The sequence below is a fragment of the Eriocheir sinensis genome, chromosome 66, assembly GCF_024679095.1.
Source record: "Eriocheir sinensis breed Jianghai 21 chromosome 66, ASM2467909v1, whole genome shotgun sequence".
Taxonomy (NCBI): domain Eukaryota; kingdom Metazoa; phylum Arthropoda; class Malacostraca; order Decapoda; family Varunidae; genus Eriocheir; species Eriocheir sinensis.
This window is the reverse complement of record NC_066574.1, coordinates 7197141-7212309: the sequence shown is the minus strand read 5'-3', so window position 1 is coordinate 7212309 and position 15169 is coordinate 7197141. Positions and strand designations below refer to the sequence as shown.

The 15169-nt window shown below is 43.7% G+C and overlaps 1 protein-coding gene across 1 annotated transcript; it reads right to left on the bottom strand.

Moving 5' to 3' along the window:
- Nucleotides 1-3259: 3259 nt before the first annotated feature.
- On the bottom strand, nucleotides 3260-14207 carry LOC126987657 (uncharacterized). Its single transcript, XM_050844787.1, has 9 exons — nucleotides 14026-14207; nucleotides 11555-11698; nucleotides 10184-10307; nucleotides 9218-9305; nucleotides 8254-8437; nucleotides 6054-6234; nucleotides 4959-5063; nucleotides 4574-4663; nucleotides 3260-4207 (listed from the first exon to the last, which is right to left on the bottom strand). Exons 1-9 carry the CDS (start codon nucleotides 14205-14207, stop codon nucleotides 4076-4078), a joined length of 1230 nt encoding a protein of 409 aa, XP_050700744.1. The 3' UTR covers nucleotides 3260-4075.
- Nucleotides 14208-15169: the final 962 nt, after the last annotated feature.

Here is a 15169-nt window from a genome sequence, read left to right as displayed (position 1 = left end):
CCCATAACTACATCACTTGGACGAAAGGAAGATCAGAATAGCACGTTCTATATCATTTTGTTACTTGCGGAGACATATATTTTGCGTCCGTGCGTGTAACAGACGAAAATCACACGTACGACAATGTAAACACTTCATACGACACTCAAGTCAAGGATAACATCGATAACAACAACCCATAACTACATCACTTGGACGAAAGGAAGATCAGAATAACACGTTCTATATCATTTTGTTACTTGCGGAGACATATATTTTGCGTCCGTGCGTGTAACAGACGAAAATCACACGTACGACAATGTAAACACTTCATACGACACTCAAGTCAAGGATAATATCGATAACAACAACCCATAACTACATCACTTGGGAAAAAGAAGATCAGAATAGATAATATCGATAACAACAACCCGTCGACCAGTAACTACATCACGTGGGCGAGAGGAAGTGACGTCGGGCAAACCAGTCAGCCGCCAGCCAGAGAGGAAGGAAAAAGGACCAGGAATGCACGTGAAAGGATATATATTTAAAGAGAGATAAGAAGGACCAGGAGTACACGTAAGACTGGCTATATAAAGAGAGAGAGAGCGACTTCGATGTTGGCGTAAATAATAAATAAATAACCTTAGCGTTAAGTCCTGTAGAGAGCGCAACCAACCCGATGATTTCTGAGACCTGTTATTCCTGTGACCGTACATTCTAGCGCGCCGCCTTTGAGTTGTTTCCGTGTTAGTGGGTAGCGACGCGGCCCTGGGAGGCTCGCGGGTTCGTGGTTGTCCTGTGTTGCCGTCATAATACTCCAAGAACCCCCTCCCTATTATTATTATCATTATACTTTTTATTGATAATGTTGCTATAGGGAACGCGGGAGCTGTGATGATGTATGTTCCTTCCTTCCTCCCTCCACGCGCAACCAAAACGGGCAACTTCATCTCTCACTCCGAGCTCGAAATGTCAAAATAACCATCCCTCAAAAAAGCATAAACAATGATAATCACAAGTCACAATAAACAGCATTAAACTACCTTCCATTTCTGAGCTATTGGAAAGAAATAACAAGCAAAACAAGACGTGATTTGGTGAAGCGAAGAGCCGAGTTAATGATTCTACCGACGGAGGGAAAGAGTGACTCGCTGGTTTTCCGTTGTGAGTGGACGGAGCCGAAGCCGAAGCCGACGTGTAGCCGCCGAGTGCCCGCATACAGCAGCCCGCTACTGTCATTATTATTATTATCATTATAAGTGTTTTTTGCACCTCCGTGGGCAGCAGCGTGACTGAGTGCGTGCGTGGAGGAGTGCGTGAGGAAAGTCTGTGTGTGTCTGTGTAAATTTGCGCTTCTCTCTCCTTCTTTACCGTGTCTGAGCTGGTTTCACAGTCCAACACAGTGTCTTCGTAACAGCCCGAACCAAACTATAGAATCCCATACAATCCAAAATGGGCAGGTCTTCGATGCCACACTAAATACACAAGACTTTTCCTGTATAGTTTCATCAAATTTGTGAACTTAAATATAAACACCAGACGCTATACAAGGAAATTTCGAAGGCTCTGGTATTGGTTTGGGAGCTTACTAACCCATCATGGGGAACTGTGAAACTGGCCCTCAGTCTCTCGTGCTGACCCCAAACAAAGGTGGTCTGTATGACATGTGCTGAGCGCAGGACACGCCTAAAATTAGAAGTCCACACAACACCAGGGAAAGGAAGAGGAAGAAAAGGAACACCAGGAAATTAAAGAAAAAGACCACCAGAAAAAGAATAAAACAGAAAAGAACACCAGAAAAGAGATAAAACAGTAACGGAACATCAAAAAAAGGAATATAAAAAAAAAAGACAAACAAAAAAATTTAGTATGAAGGAGTTTGGTGTTGTATGTAGGTATGGAACAGTATATCTTTGCCGACGTCAGCGAGAGAAAGAGAACGAGAACGAGAGCGAGAGCGAGAGAGAGAGAGAGAGAGAGAGAGAGAGAGAGAGAGAGAGAGAGAGAGAGAGAGAGAGAGAGAGAGAGAGAAGCTGCCCTACCATGTTCATCACTGCACAATTCAATGTTCACATGTTTCATTCAACTTAAAAAAAAAGAGGATGAAACACTGGAATAAAAATAAAAATAAAATAAAGTAATAAAAAACAACACCAGATCGATTTGGACTCATGCGACCCCTACAGGCAGTTCGTCAGCCAAAGAAAAAAAAAATTATGAAACTGGACGTCTTTCAAAACCTATCAATTTATCCTCCTTAATTAACGTAACGCCGAAGCCAATTTAGATTATATCGAGAGAGCGACTGATGTCCTAATGTGTCCTATTGTGTCCTGATATGTCCTAATGTATTCTAGTGTGTCCCGGGGTGCTTTTGTGTATCCCGGGTTGTTCTAGTGTGTCCTCGTGTGTTCTGGTGTGTTCTAGTGTGTCGTGGGGTGTTCTAGTGTGTCGTGGGGTGTCCTAGTGTGTCCTGGGGTGTTCTAGTGTGTCGTGGGGTGTTCTAGTGTGTCCTGGGTTGTGCTAGTGTGTCCTGGGTTGTCCTAGTGTGTCCTGGGTTGTCCTAGTGTGTCCTGGGGTGTCCTAGATAGTCCTGGGGTGTCCTAGAGTGTCCTGGGGTGTCCTAGAGTGTCATGGGGTGTCCTAGATTACCCTGGGGTGTACTATTGTGTCCAGGGGTGGCTAGAGTGTCCTGGGGTGCACTAGATTGTCCTGATGTGTCCTAGAGTGTCCTAATGTGTCATGGGGTGTCCTAGCGTGTCCTGAGGTGTTTTATTGTGTCCTAAAGTTTCATCATGCAGGTACCATCATAATAAGTCACAAGTATATGGTAACTGAAAAATAATTGGCTTCAGAAGTAAAACGCATCGCAGTAAAGCTGAGAAAGGTAAAGATCGCCAGGAAACGGATTCAGAAGCTTCATTATGTTATTATGAAGAAACAAAAAAGATCTATTGCCATTGACATTTCACTGATAAGGAATACAAAACCCTTAAGTTGCTAGATTACATTAGATTTCTGTATAAACTCATCACTCGCGGGGTTCTGTCACTCTCGGGGTTCTGTCACTCTCGGGGTTCTGTCACTCGCGGGGTTCTGTCACTCTCGGGGTTCTGTCACTCGCGGGGTTCTGTCACTCGCGGGGTTCTGTCACTCTCGGGGTTCTGTCACTAGAATAGAGGGCCAAAAAGTTCTGTCACAATTCACTGCGGTTCTGTCAAACCCTCAAGGTTCTAGATTACATTAGATTTCTGTATAAACTCGTGGGGTTCTGTCACTCGCGGGGTTCTGTCACACTAATATCATTCATCAGGTATCATTTTTTATAGCAGAGGGGACAGTGCAAGGGCGTAAAAAAAAAAGAAAATAATGAAAAAAAGCCCGCTACTTGCTGCTCCTAAATAGAGTAGAGTGGCCAAAAATAGATCTATTGCCATTGACAATTCACTGATAAGGAATACAAAACCCTCAAGTTGATAGATTACATTAGATTTCTGTATAAACTCGTCCTTCGCGGGGTTCTGTCACACTAATATCATTCATCAGGTAAGGAAGTCTCTCTGTCCATGAAAAAAAAAGTAGCGGGTATGAAATAAATAAAACTGCCGTGCTCTAAGTAAAAGGACACATTGGTAGGCTTCGTGGGGGCGAGGGAATGAAAGCAAACACCATTAAAAATAAACAAATATAAATAAATAAATAAATAAATAAATAACATAAATAAATAAATAAATGAGGAAAAATATCAACGAACCCCCACAACAGAAAAAAAATCAGCATCACTATAAAAAAAATTCGCCTGCATCAACAACGGACTGGGGCCGATCACATGGATAAATAATGATAAACCAGAAATAAAGAAAAGGAATAAAAGATAAACATAGAACCAGAAAATAAGACACAAAGAAACAAAAGACTAACTACATACACTACAGGTCACCAAATCACAACAATAACAAAACAACAAAACAAAAACAAGCTCACCAGGTCAGAAGGAAGAGAGGGGAGAGGAGGATGCAGGGTCAACCAAACAGCAGGCAGGTTACCAGGTCAAGTAAGGTCAGAAGGTAAGTTCAGGCGAGTTCCTCCGTGTCTATTTCAGGACATCGAGGAGGTAGAGGGATGTCCCCGAGGCGATTGCGATGCGCGTCCCCTGGTGTGGGCGCGCTACGAAGGCGTCCACGCACCACAGGGGTTGTCTGAGGCCACGCAACACGCCCACCGTCTGTAAGGGGGAGGGTGGCATGGGTGAGGGTGGGAGACGGTAAGGGAGGAAGGGAGGGAGTATTTTTTTATTTCCCTTCCTTAGTGACGTCTTGGTATTTCTTTCCCCTTTCTATAAATCATTTCCTTCCCTTTTCTTGTTTACATTTTCTACCCTTCACCTTTTTTTTCATGCATTCCTTTTCCTTTCCATTCCCTCTGTCTCTTTCCTTTCCTTTCTTTCTTTCCATTCCTTCCTGTCTCTCCTTTCCTTTCCATTCCTCCTCGTCTCATTCCTATCCTTTCTCTTTTCTTTCCATTCCTCCCTGTCCTTTCTCTTCCCTTTCCCTTATGCATTCCTCCCTCTCACTTTCCTGTCCTTCCTCACCGTGTTGTCCAGTGTCGCCAGCCGCAGCAAGTTGGGGTCCGCTCCGCCCACCACCACCATGTCCTTCCCGACCCACGTAGCGCAGTACACCTGGGAGGGAAGGAAAGGTGAAGGTGGGAGACTTAAGACAGGGAGTAGATAGAAGACTGGAGGCAGGGTAGTATGGGAAAGCAATGGGTGAAGGGACAGCAGGGGATCATGGGTGGAGACAGTAGTTAAGTGAATGGGGTCATGGAAGTAATATATAGGAATGGGATTAAAGGGATGAGGCAGTATAGGAGAGGATGGGTTAATGGATGGGGCTTAATTAAGGTGAACTTTCTACCACACAAGACACAACTATATCTACTACTTCTACTACTCTGGATGCTGTGGGTGTACTTACCGAGGTGTGGGCTGACTCTGAGTGGAGGACGTGGGTGAGCTTGGCGCTGGATGACTCCCATACCTTGACGCTGTCCTGGCCTCCGCCCCAGTTTCCACTCAACAACTGAAGGGGATAGTAGGGGCCATACAGCATCCTCGGCACTATTTGTCATTCAACAGCACTCAGAAACACACCACACGCTTCTGCTCTCCACCTCAACTCCCACCCAGCCACAGTACTTTAGGGGGAAATAAATAGCAAAGCGTCCTCAGAAATACCCACAACTAAATACTCCGTCTGTTTTTTTGTATTTTTTTAATAGAGATGTTATTTTTTTCTGTCATTATTACTTTAGTCACCAATAAATAAGTCACTTAATAATGTCCTTTCCTCATTCATCACTTCAGTAACACAACTTATGATTCACTTATACCTCAAAACCGTTTTTCTTCCTAACTACACACCTCTCCTCCCGAAATTGACCTCTTTTTCGGCCACCACTTTTGATTCTTTTTTACCAGCAGAGAGTTTTTAATTTTTATTATCACGCACTCCCAACAACACACTTCTTCCTCAATACACATACACACACACTCCCAACCCTCCCCATCTCCTCTCCCCACACTTCATCCCACCATCAACCAAAAAGCCTTTCCTGCCCCCCAACCACACAGACTAAACCAACCCCCCCCATTCATCCACTAGACTAGACTAACTCATCCACACAGTCTCATCTTTTCTCCCCCCCCTGATCTACCACAAAGTCCCTTCCCCCCCTCTCCCTGTAACCACTCCCAACCCCCACAACCTATCCATTTATCATCTATCCACACAACCCATCCTTTCTCCCCCTTTCCGACCTACCACAAAGCCCCACCCACACCCACACCCACAATCACACCCACTCACAATCCCCCACGTCCATCCACTCACCTATCCACATAATCCACCTATCCTCCCTCTTCTTAGCCCCCAAAAGTCCACTCCCATCCACTCCCCTCACCCCTACACCCCACGTCTATCCACTCACCTATCCACCACACGACCCATCCTTCCTTCCCGACCTACCCCAAACTCCTTCTATCGCCCCCCCCTCCACCCCCCAACACACACCTTTCCTGAGTGGGGGTTGGATGCCAGGGCGGGGCCACGCACCTGCACCCCGCCCACACTCTTGGTCGCCGCCCCCGTCCTAGTGTCCCACCACGTTAGCCCACACCCTCCACCCACCACCTCACGACCGCGTCCGCACACCGCCCAGAGGGGACCGCGGCCGACCAGCTGCCCGCCCACTCTGCAAAGGGAAAAGGCCAATGTGAATGTGTCGTTAGTCTTTTTTTTTTTCTTCACTAAGACAAAGGAAAGGTAAGGCTTGAAAGGTATTCCTGTTTTCTTTAACGACACGAGACTGAGCTAGAGTTACAGGGGGGACGGAGGCGGGGGAAGGGGGAGAGAGAGAGAGAGAGAGAGAGAGAGAGACAGAGTGTGTGTGGAGGCAAGTTGTAACTCTTCCTGTCAGAGTGGAGGAAAGTTGTAACTCTCTCTCTCTCTCTCTCTCTCTCTCTCTCTCTCTCTCTCTCTCTCTCTCTCTCTCTCTCTCTCAAAACACACACATACACAGAAAAAAAAACCCGCATCAATTATACCCACCTAAAACATCAAAACAAACAACAACACACACGCTATGTCACAAACCAGTTACCTTCTTTAGCCAGGAATAAAAAAAAACTCTTGCATCATGATCTCAGCACCCATTAATCATACTACGACAACTCAAGTACAAAATTAATTGGTCCATATTTTCCCTTTAATATCTCTATCTACAAACAGGTCTATTGTCTCCCTTACGTATGCACGCCCAGGTAGTAACGATGAGTAATTACACCTGCGCGGGTACAGAGGTAAGGGGCGTGAGATGAACACAGATGAGCAAGTCGTGAGGTAAGTTTTCATTCACTGCACTGCTGAGATAAATAGAGAGATAGAGAGATAGATAGAGAGATACATAGATAGAGAGATAGATAGATAGAAAGAGAGAGAGAGAGAAAGAGAAAGAAAGAAAAAGAAAGAAAAGAGAGAGAGAGAGAGAGAGAGAGAAACAAGGAAAACAAACAAAAAAAGAAACTACAGGTCGTTCTCTCTCTCTCTCTCTCTCTCTCTCTCTCTCTCTCTCTCTCTCTCTCTCTCTTCTCTCTCTCTCTCTCTCTCTCTCTCTCTCTCGTCAAACCTCAAATTCTCACAGCAATGCATCGATGCAGCAAATAAAAGAACAGAATGTTGGGCTTCATTAAAAGAAACTTTTATTTTTAATAAAGATGTAATAGCTCTACAACAGTTTAGTCAGACCCCACTTGGAATATGCGGTACAGTTTTGGTCTAGGATATTGCTAAATTAGAAGGTGTTCAGCGTCGGGCAACGAAAATTATCCTTTCGCAACAAATCCTACGAAGAAGGCTTTCTACCCTTAACATGTTCTCTCTTGAGAAACGTCGCCCGAGGAAAACTGATCGAATGTTTTAAAATACTTAATGGTTTCACGAATGTAGACAGATCAACATTGTTTATGATCGATGACACTTTGCACGAGGAACAATGGCGTAAAACTCAGATGTAGAAATTCAAATGTTTTTCTTCACCAACGTTGTAGTGCGAGAATGGAATAAGCTAAGCCCCATCATCAGTGGTCCAGTCGATTGACTCCTTCAAAATAAGCTCGACCGTCACTTCCTTCAACTTAATATCAACTAGAGTAGAAATGCAACGTTTGCTTCTGATTAATGTAAAATCACTTAGGTTTAAGGACAGACCACCAAGTCTGGACCATGGGGTCTGTGTGGTCTGATTTTCTATGTAAATCTATGTAAATCTCTCTCTCTCTCTCTCTCAGAATATTAGTTAATGTTAAGTCTTAGGAAAAAACACTGCTGGTTTCGCCGTGGGACAGACATGGCGACAGACACAGACAAAAACAATTAGAAAGCATCAAATTCTTCCACCTCATGTAGTTATTTAATTTTCCTGTTTTGAAAAATTAGTAACAAACTTGACTGACGAGGCGGGAAAAGATTAAAAAAAGGAACAAATAATAAAAAGGAAGAAGAGAAGGACTAGCGAGTGATGAGACAAAACTAACACAAACTAAAAAAAAAAAAACGAAAAACACACACACACACACACACACACACACACACACACACACACACACACACACACACACACACACTTTTCCCTTTCCCTTCAACACACCCTCACCCCTTTCACACCCTTTCCCTTTTCCCATCCCCCCCTCTCCCTTTTCTCCCCTACACATACCCCGGATCCAGGGTGAGGGTAGGGCTGAGGGTGGTCAGATCTCTCAGGGTGACTTGCTCCCTCGTGTAGGTGACCAGTTGACCCTCCAGGCCGCCCACCGCCGCCGCCCGCACGTCGACCCCCGCCCCGGACACCTCCACGCCCACCCCCCGCCCGCGCCACGCCACCAGCCGCCCGTCGGAGTCTGTGCACCGCCGCAGATGGGGAAAGAAAGCAACATGGATGATTTGTTCGCATTTCACAGATACTTTTATAAACACACACTGACATATAAACAGCAATTTTTTTTTAACAACAAAGGAGACAGCTCAAGGGCACAAAAAAAGGAAACAATAATAAAAAGAAGCCCGCTACTCGCTGCTCCTAAAAAAAAAAAAAAAGAATCAAAAGAGGTGGCCGAAAGAGAGGTCAATTTCGGGAATCATACACTAGTAAGGAAGGAAAGACAGACAGATAGACAGACAGACAAACATACAAACAGACACACAGAGATAACAGACAAAAAGGACAGCGTCGAAAAATGTATACAGAAATAACAGAAAAAGACAGAAAAAAAGAAGAATTGAGGTTTACTGATTAAATTGTACAGTAGTAAGGACAAAACGACAGCATAGACAAAAATAAACACACAGAAAGGACACACAAAAAGGAGTGTTGGAAAATTATATAGTACAGAAATAACAGATAGATAGATAGAGACAGAGAGGTGGATAAATAGATAGATAGATAGCGAGAGAGAAAATCTAATCACGTAATTGACCTCTCTTTCGGCCACCTCTTCGGATTCTCTACAGGGGCAGCGAGTACCGGGCTTTTTTTATTGTTTTCCTTTGTTGTGTGCCCTTGTGCTGTCTCCTTTGCTGTAAAAAAATAATAAATAAATAAATAAATAAATAAAAATCGTGCACATTTCAACGGAGCAACAGGAAGCTTCATTAGTAGGGAGGCCACGGCGCGTACTCACAGGTAGTGACAACGGTCTGGCTTGGGCCCCCGGGCACCCACACGATGGAGGTGGCGGCGGGCGGGATGCGAGGCGCCTCCCCCGGCAGCTGCGGCGGCCACACACAGGAACAAGATATAAGAACGTAAGAACAGAGGGGGGGGGACTTGTAAGAGACCAATCTACTTACAGGGGTAGGACGCTGGAACACTATCATAATCTATGCTTACCCATTACAAGAAGAAGAGGAGACGAAAAATTAACGCAAGAAGATAAAAAATGGATAAGAGCCAACATCTTAAAACAATGAAGACAAAAGCTATCAAAAAGGACACAATGGAAAACAATCTATCCTCGTAATCCACCATGACTTGCTCTAAATTTTTCTTGAAGATGTCTGTTATGATTTTTTTTACAGCAAAGGAGACAGCTCAAGGCCACAAAAAAAGGAAACAATAATATGAAAAAAAAATTACCCCGCCACTCGCTGCTCCTACATAAAAAAATCAAAAGAGGTGTCACGATAATAAGAGAGCGTACATAATGATGCACCTCAGCACCTATAATTATAAATAAATGATTGATAATAATTATATACAGTGGATATGCTAAAGTACACCTATGGTCATAATTTCTGCCGTTATTTCTTCAGGAGGAATAATAGGTGGTTAATGGATTTACAGACGACACACACACACACACACACACACACACACACACACACACACACACACACACACAGATACGGAGACGGGACCACACGAGCGTAAGCCGAGGCCCTGAAAAACTAAAACTAGGTAAATTCAACTAGGTAAACACACACACACACACACACACACACACACACACACACACACACACACACACACACACACACACACTGCAACAAAAAAAAAATGCATCTACTCCCTATTGCACAACTCCATTACCTGAACATCTCACCTTACTCACCTGTGCCCTAGTTGTGTTGCACCCGCGTGAGCTTACCTGGAAGGTGTGTGAGAGCGTGGCGGCCTGCGTGAAGAACTTGACCTGGCCTGACCTGAGCGCCGCCCCCACCAAGGACCCGTCAGGAGAGAACCGGCAGCCCAGCACGTCACTCCCGCAGTCCCTTGAAAGTACGGTACACCATCTGGTCGTCAATTTACTCCTACTACTACTACTACTTTTACTATTATTACTATTACTGTTACTACTACTACCAGCATAATATTTCTTCTACAATCTCTCTTCTTACACCTTTACCAATCACGATTCATCTCTTCTATCAACCTCCCTTAAAGAAAAAAAAACTTGAAATTACCCTTGTTAGTAGATGTATCGCTTATATCAAACTCATCAATAACTTTCATATTTATTATTATTCCCACTGAGGGCTTCATCTTTCTTATCAACCCAGTAAATACATATGTACCAGGTTAGGTTAGGTTAGGTTAGGTGAGGTGAGGTGAGGTAAGGGTTAGGTTAGGTTAGGTTAGGTTAGGTTAGGTGAGGTGAGGTAAGGGTTAGGTTAGGTTAGGTTAGGTTAGGTTAGGTTAGGTTAGGTGAGGTAAGGGTTAGGTTAGGTTAGGTTAGGTTAGGTTAGGTTAGGTGAGGTAAGGGTTAGGTTAGGTTAGGTTAGGTTAGGTTAGGTGAGGTGAGGTAAGGGTTAGGTTAGGTTAGGTTAGGTTAGGTTAGGTGAGGTTAGATTAGGTTAGGTGAGGTGAGGTGAGGTAAGGGTTAGGTTAGGTTAGGTTAGGTTAGGTTAGGTTCGTTCAACCCTACCAATCCCTATTGCCATATAAAACAATAACCCCTTTCTCTAATAATAAGCCAGTCCAGTCCCTTCACCCTCCCCATCAACCATTCACCCATCCCCATCACCCACAGCAATAACACCCCCTCCCCCACACACCCTGCACCCTCCCCCAATCCTTCAACAATCATCACCACCTCCCACACCAATAACATCTTTCTTTATCAATAACTCTCCAAACTCCGCCCCCTCCCAATAATCACTTTCCATAGCCCATCACTACCGCCCATATCAATAGCCCCTTTACCCTACCCCCCTCCAAAAAAAAAAAACACTCAATAGCCCTCTTACCCTACCCCCCTCCAAAATCCCCCAACCCAGCATTGCCAGACCGCCATCTTCAGGCTCTCATATCTACCGATTTCAAGCCCAAAATCTGTCTCTTGCGCCCCGATAATCAGATTTATTCATAGTTATCGTTGGAATGGTTAATTATCGGTGTTTATTTGCAATAGTCATGGGCCAGAAAACGAAAGATACACAATGCTAGGAGCGATCATCTGGTAACATTGCCCCTATCAACCCTTCAGCAACCACCACCACCACCACCAACATCAACTCACAGCGTGGCGCGTATCCTGAGTTTCCCTTCGAGAGATAAGCTGGAGGAGGGCGGGTGATGGAGCTTGGCCAGGAGGGAGGCTAAGGAGGCCCCCGAGGCTGTACTTGAGGCCGCCGACACTCGCCTTCTGCGTGGGGAAGATGACCTGAAGGGGAAGGCGTGAGGAAGAGCTGTGAGTGGATATTCCTCCTTCTCTTACACTCTTCCGAAGTCTTGCTGGTGGTGTCCTAGAACGTTGAGTTAATGTAAAAAAAGGAGGGATACGAAAGTGTTAAGCAAAAGGGGGTTTGAAAAAGAAGCAAAAGCAGTTGAGTTAGAGGTGCTGAAAGAGGGGAGGAGGAAAAGAGGTTGTGTTGAACGGGGTGAAGGATGGGAGAGGAGTTGTGTTGAGGGGGTTGAAGGAGAGAGGGAAAAGTAGCCGTGTTGATGTGTTGAGTGTTGTTGATGTTGGGAGAAGTTCTGCTGAAGGGTCAGAATGCGGGTAGAATAAGAAGCTGTGTTGAAGGACTTGGAAGAAGGAAAGGATGATAAGTTTTACAGAAGGGAAACGAGGTAGAGGAGAGTAAGCAAGAGAGCAATGAAGGAGTGGAGAAAACAAGGATGAAAGGGGACGAATAGAGAAATGAAATAAAGAGGTAGGAGAGAAATAAAATAGCATGTAAACAGAAAGGAAAATACGGGGAATAGAGGCAAACAATTAAAAGAAAATCAGGAAACAAGAGAGTAAAGAGTGACTGAAGAAAACAAGGCAAAAGGGACGAAGAGGAGAGGGAAATAAAGAGATGGAAAATTAATAAAAACAAATGGATGTAAAAAGAAAAGGAAAAAAAGGCAAATAAATAAAGAAAGAAAGAAAGGGAGATGGAGAGGAATGGAACTGACAAGAATAAAAGAGAGAAAAGGAAGACTTGATGAAAAAAGGAAGAAGGGGAACAACAGAAAAGTGATATAAATAGAAAAGTTATATAAACAGAAAAAAGAAGAAGAGGAATAGAGGTAAATAATAAACAAAAACAGGAAACAAGGGAACAATGGGTGACTGAAGGAAACAAAGCAAAAAAAGGGAACGAAAAAGAAATGTAAAGAGATAGGAGAGGAATAGAAAATAAGTAAAGAGATGAGAAAAGAAGAAAATAAGGATAGCAAACAGAGAGGAGTGGCCGAGACGAGAAAGGCGCGGAGCTAACAAGGCAGAGTGAAGGTGACCAGCGGGCAGGCAAACACGTGGGCATACCTGGAGGGGGCGTGGCCGGGGGAGGGGTCAGGAGGGGTCAAGGAGGGGGTCAAGGGTCAATCACCTCTCCGCCTGACCAACTTTACTGTGCTTGTTTTTGTGCGGGTCGTGAAATACCTGAGCCAGCGCTGACGTGTATATCCCACCTTGTTATCCATGCACTTATATGTTCATCTATCTTGTCAAGTCATAGGTATACTGTTTTCGCTTAAGAATGTACTACTTACATATACAAGTATCTGACTATCAATCTGCTTGCATGTCTATATATCTCACTACCTATCTATCTATATATCTATCTATCTATTTATCTATCTATCTATTAATCAATCAACGAATTACTACATCTATGTATCTTTCTACTTACCTCCAGGTATCCACATATACATACTCATGTATACAAAACAATTACTTTATAGCGCGTGGTGTATATGTTTGCTGGTGATCTCTTCCCCTGAATATGTATTACACGAAAGCGCTCGGGTTTCTCGTGTTGTCGTTGCTTCCTGAGTGGTCATCAACAAATCCATGTATACATAAACATGCCGCGGACGCGGTGATCCCATGGACCAGGTTCGAGTCCCATCCCAAACAGCTGGCCATTTTCAGCCATCGCCGAGTGGCGACATGCTGCCCAGATACTCAACCAACCCCAAACCTCAGCGGCTTTGTTCAAGAGGAACATCAGGGGCAGCATGGGCCCAGCAAGAGTCATACATCACGGCAGCCACAAGAGAACCTAATGGCGCAATGGGCAAATATATATATATATATATATATATATATATATATATATATATATATATATATATATATATATATATATATATATATATATATATATATATATTAATCAAAACATGTTTGTCACTCCTCTCCCCACGCAATTAAATAAAGCTTGCAGTATCCACGCAGCAAGCAGGAAAATACTAGACGTGAGGTGAAGAAAGCTACACAGGTTAATTTGAACACGTAGGCAGAAAAATAATTAGAAAGGTGAACGACCAATAAAAAAGATAAAACATGAAGCTGCTGCTTGTAATACACAGGATGAGAAAGAACAGGAAAATAATTAGACATGAAATTGGAAAAAACACCCACACACAAAAAAATAATAAATAAATAAATAAACATACATAAACAAACAAACAAATAAACACACACAATTAATTATACCACACACCAACAGCGACAAACACAAACGGACCCTCCCATTGCCCTGCCCTGACTTGCCTTACCCCGGGGCGTGCTGGGTCCTCGTGGTCGGCGGAGTGCCGGGCTCTGAGGGTGTCGAGGGCGGGAGAGCAAGACCCTCCCCGCCACCGCCTCCTGCTGCCCCTACTACTGCCGCTGCTACCTCCTTGCCTCCTCCTCCTCCTCCTCCTCCTGTTGCTGGTGGTGTCCCTTCAGAAGCCGCCATCAGTTCTGTAAATATAAAGGATGAGGTGTAAGAGAGATAGATAGATAGATAGAGAGATAGATAGATAGACAGAGAGAGAGAGAGAGAGAGAGAGAGAGAGAGAGAGAGAGAGAGAGAGAGAGAGAGAGAGAGAGAGAGAGAGAGAGAGAGAAGGGGGCTTAGGAAAGAAAGGAAAGGGAAAGGAAGAAGGGAAGAGATCAAAATATGAGCAGAGACAGTAGGAAATAAATGGAAAGGGGGAGAAAATAATAAGAATTAGATAAAAGAAAAATGGAAAGAAATAGGAATGCAAGGATAAAATGATAAGAAGAATTTGTAAAAGTGAAGATTAAGAAACGGATATAGAGAAAGAAATGAAAAAGATGATATGAAAAACAAACAGAAGAACGAGAGAAGCGAAGAAAAATTAGGAGAGAGGGAAGAAGAGACAGGAAAAGTGAAGGTAAAGAAAAACTAATTGACAGATAAAGATAAAATAAATTGACAGATGCAATGATGACCAGATGGAGAAACAAAAAAGAGAAAAAAATATATAAGTGAAAATTTAGAAAGCAATACCGAGAAAAAAAAAGAAAACCTGAAACGTAATAGAAATGAAAATAAAAGGCATAGATTAGCAACACACACACACACACACACACACACACACACACACACACACACACACACACACACACACACACACACGGCCTTTTTTTTCATTATTGTTTTCCTTTTTTTTTACGCCCTTGCACTGTCTCCTCTGCTGTAAACACATACACACACACACACACACACACACACACACACAAACACACACCCCTCCCCCACCCACACGCACACAAACACCCGTCGCTCAGACCTGATTAACCAAAAAAAGAAAAGAAAAAATACAAAACAAAACATATCGATACATCAACTAAAGCTAACGCAAATATTTACTCTCTTAACGAACACTATAATCGGTCAGCTCGAGAAAACAC

Excerpts from the sequence above, each read along its gene's own strand:
- LOC126987657 (XM_050844787.1), bottom strand. The coding sequence starts at position 14,207 with ATGGCGGCTTCTGAAGGGACACCACCAGCAACAGGAGGAGGAGGAGGA. Across the intron at positions 11,699-14,025 it reads AGGACCCAGCACGCCCCGGG|GTCATCTTCCCCACGCAGAA; the intron begins GTAAGGCAAGTC and ends CTTCCCCTTCAG. Across the intron at positions 9,306-10,183 it reads CGCTCTCACACACCTTCCAG|CTGCCGGGGGAGGCGCCTCG; the intron begins GTAAGCTCACGC and ends TGGCCGCCGCAG.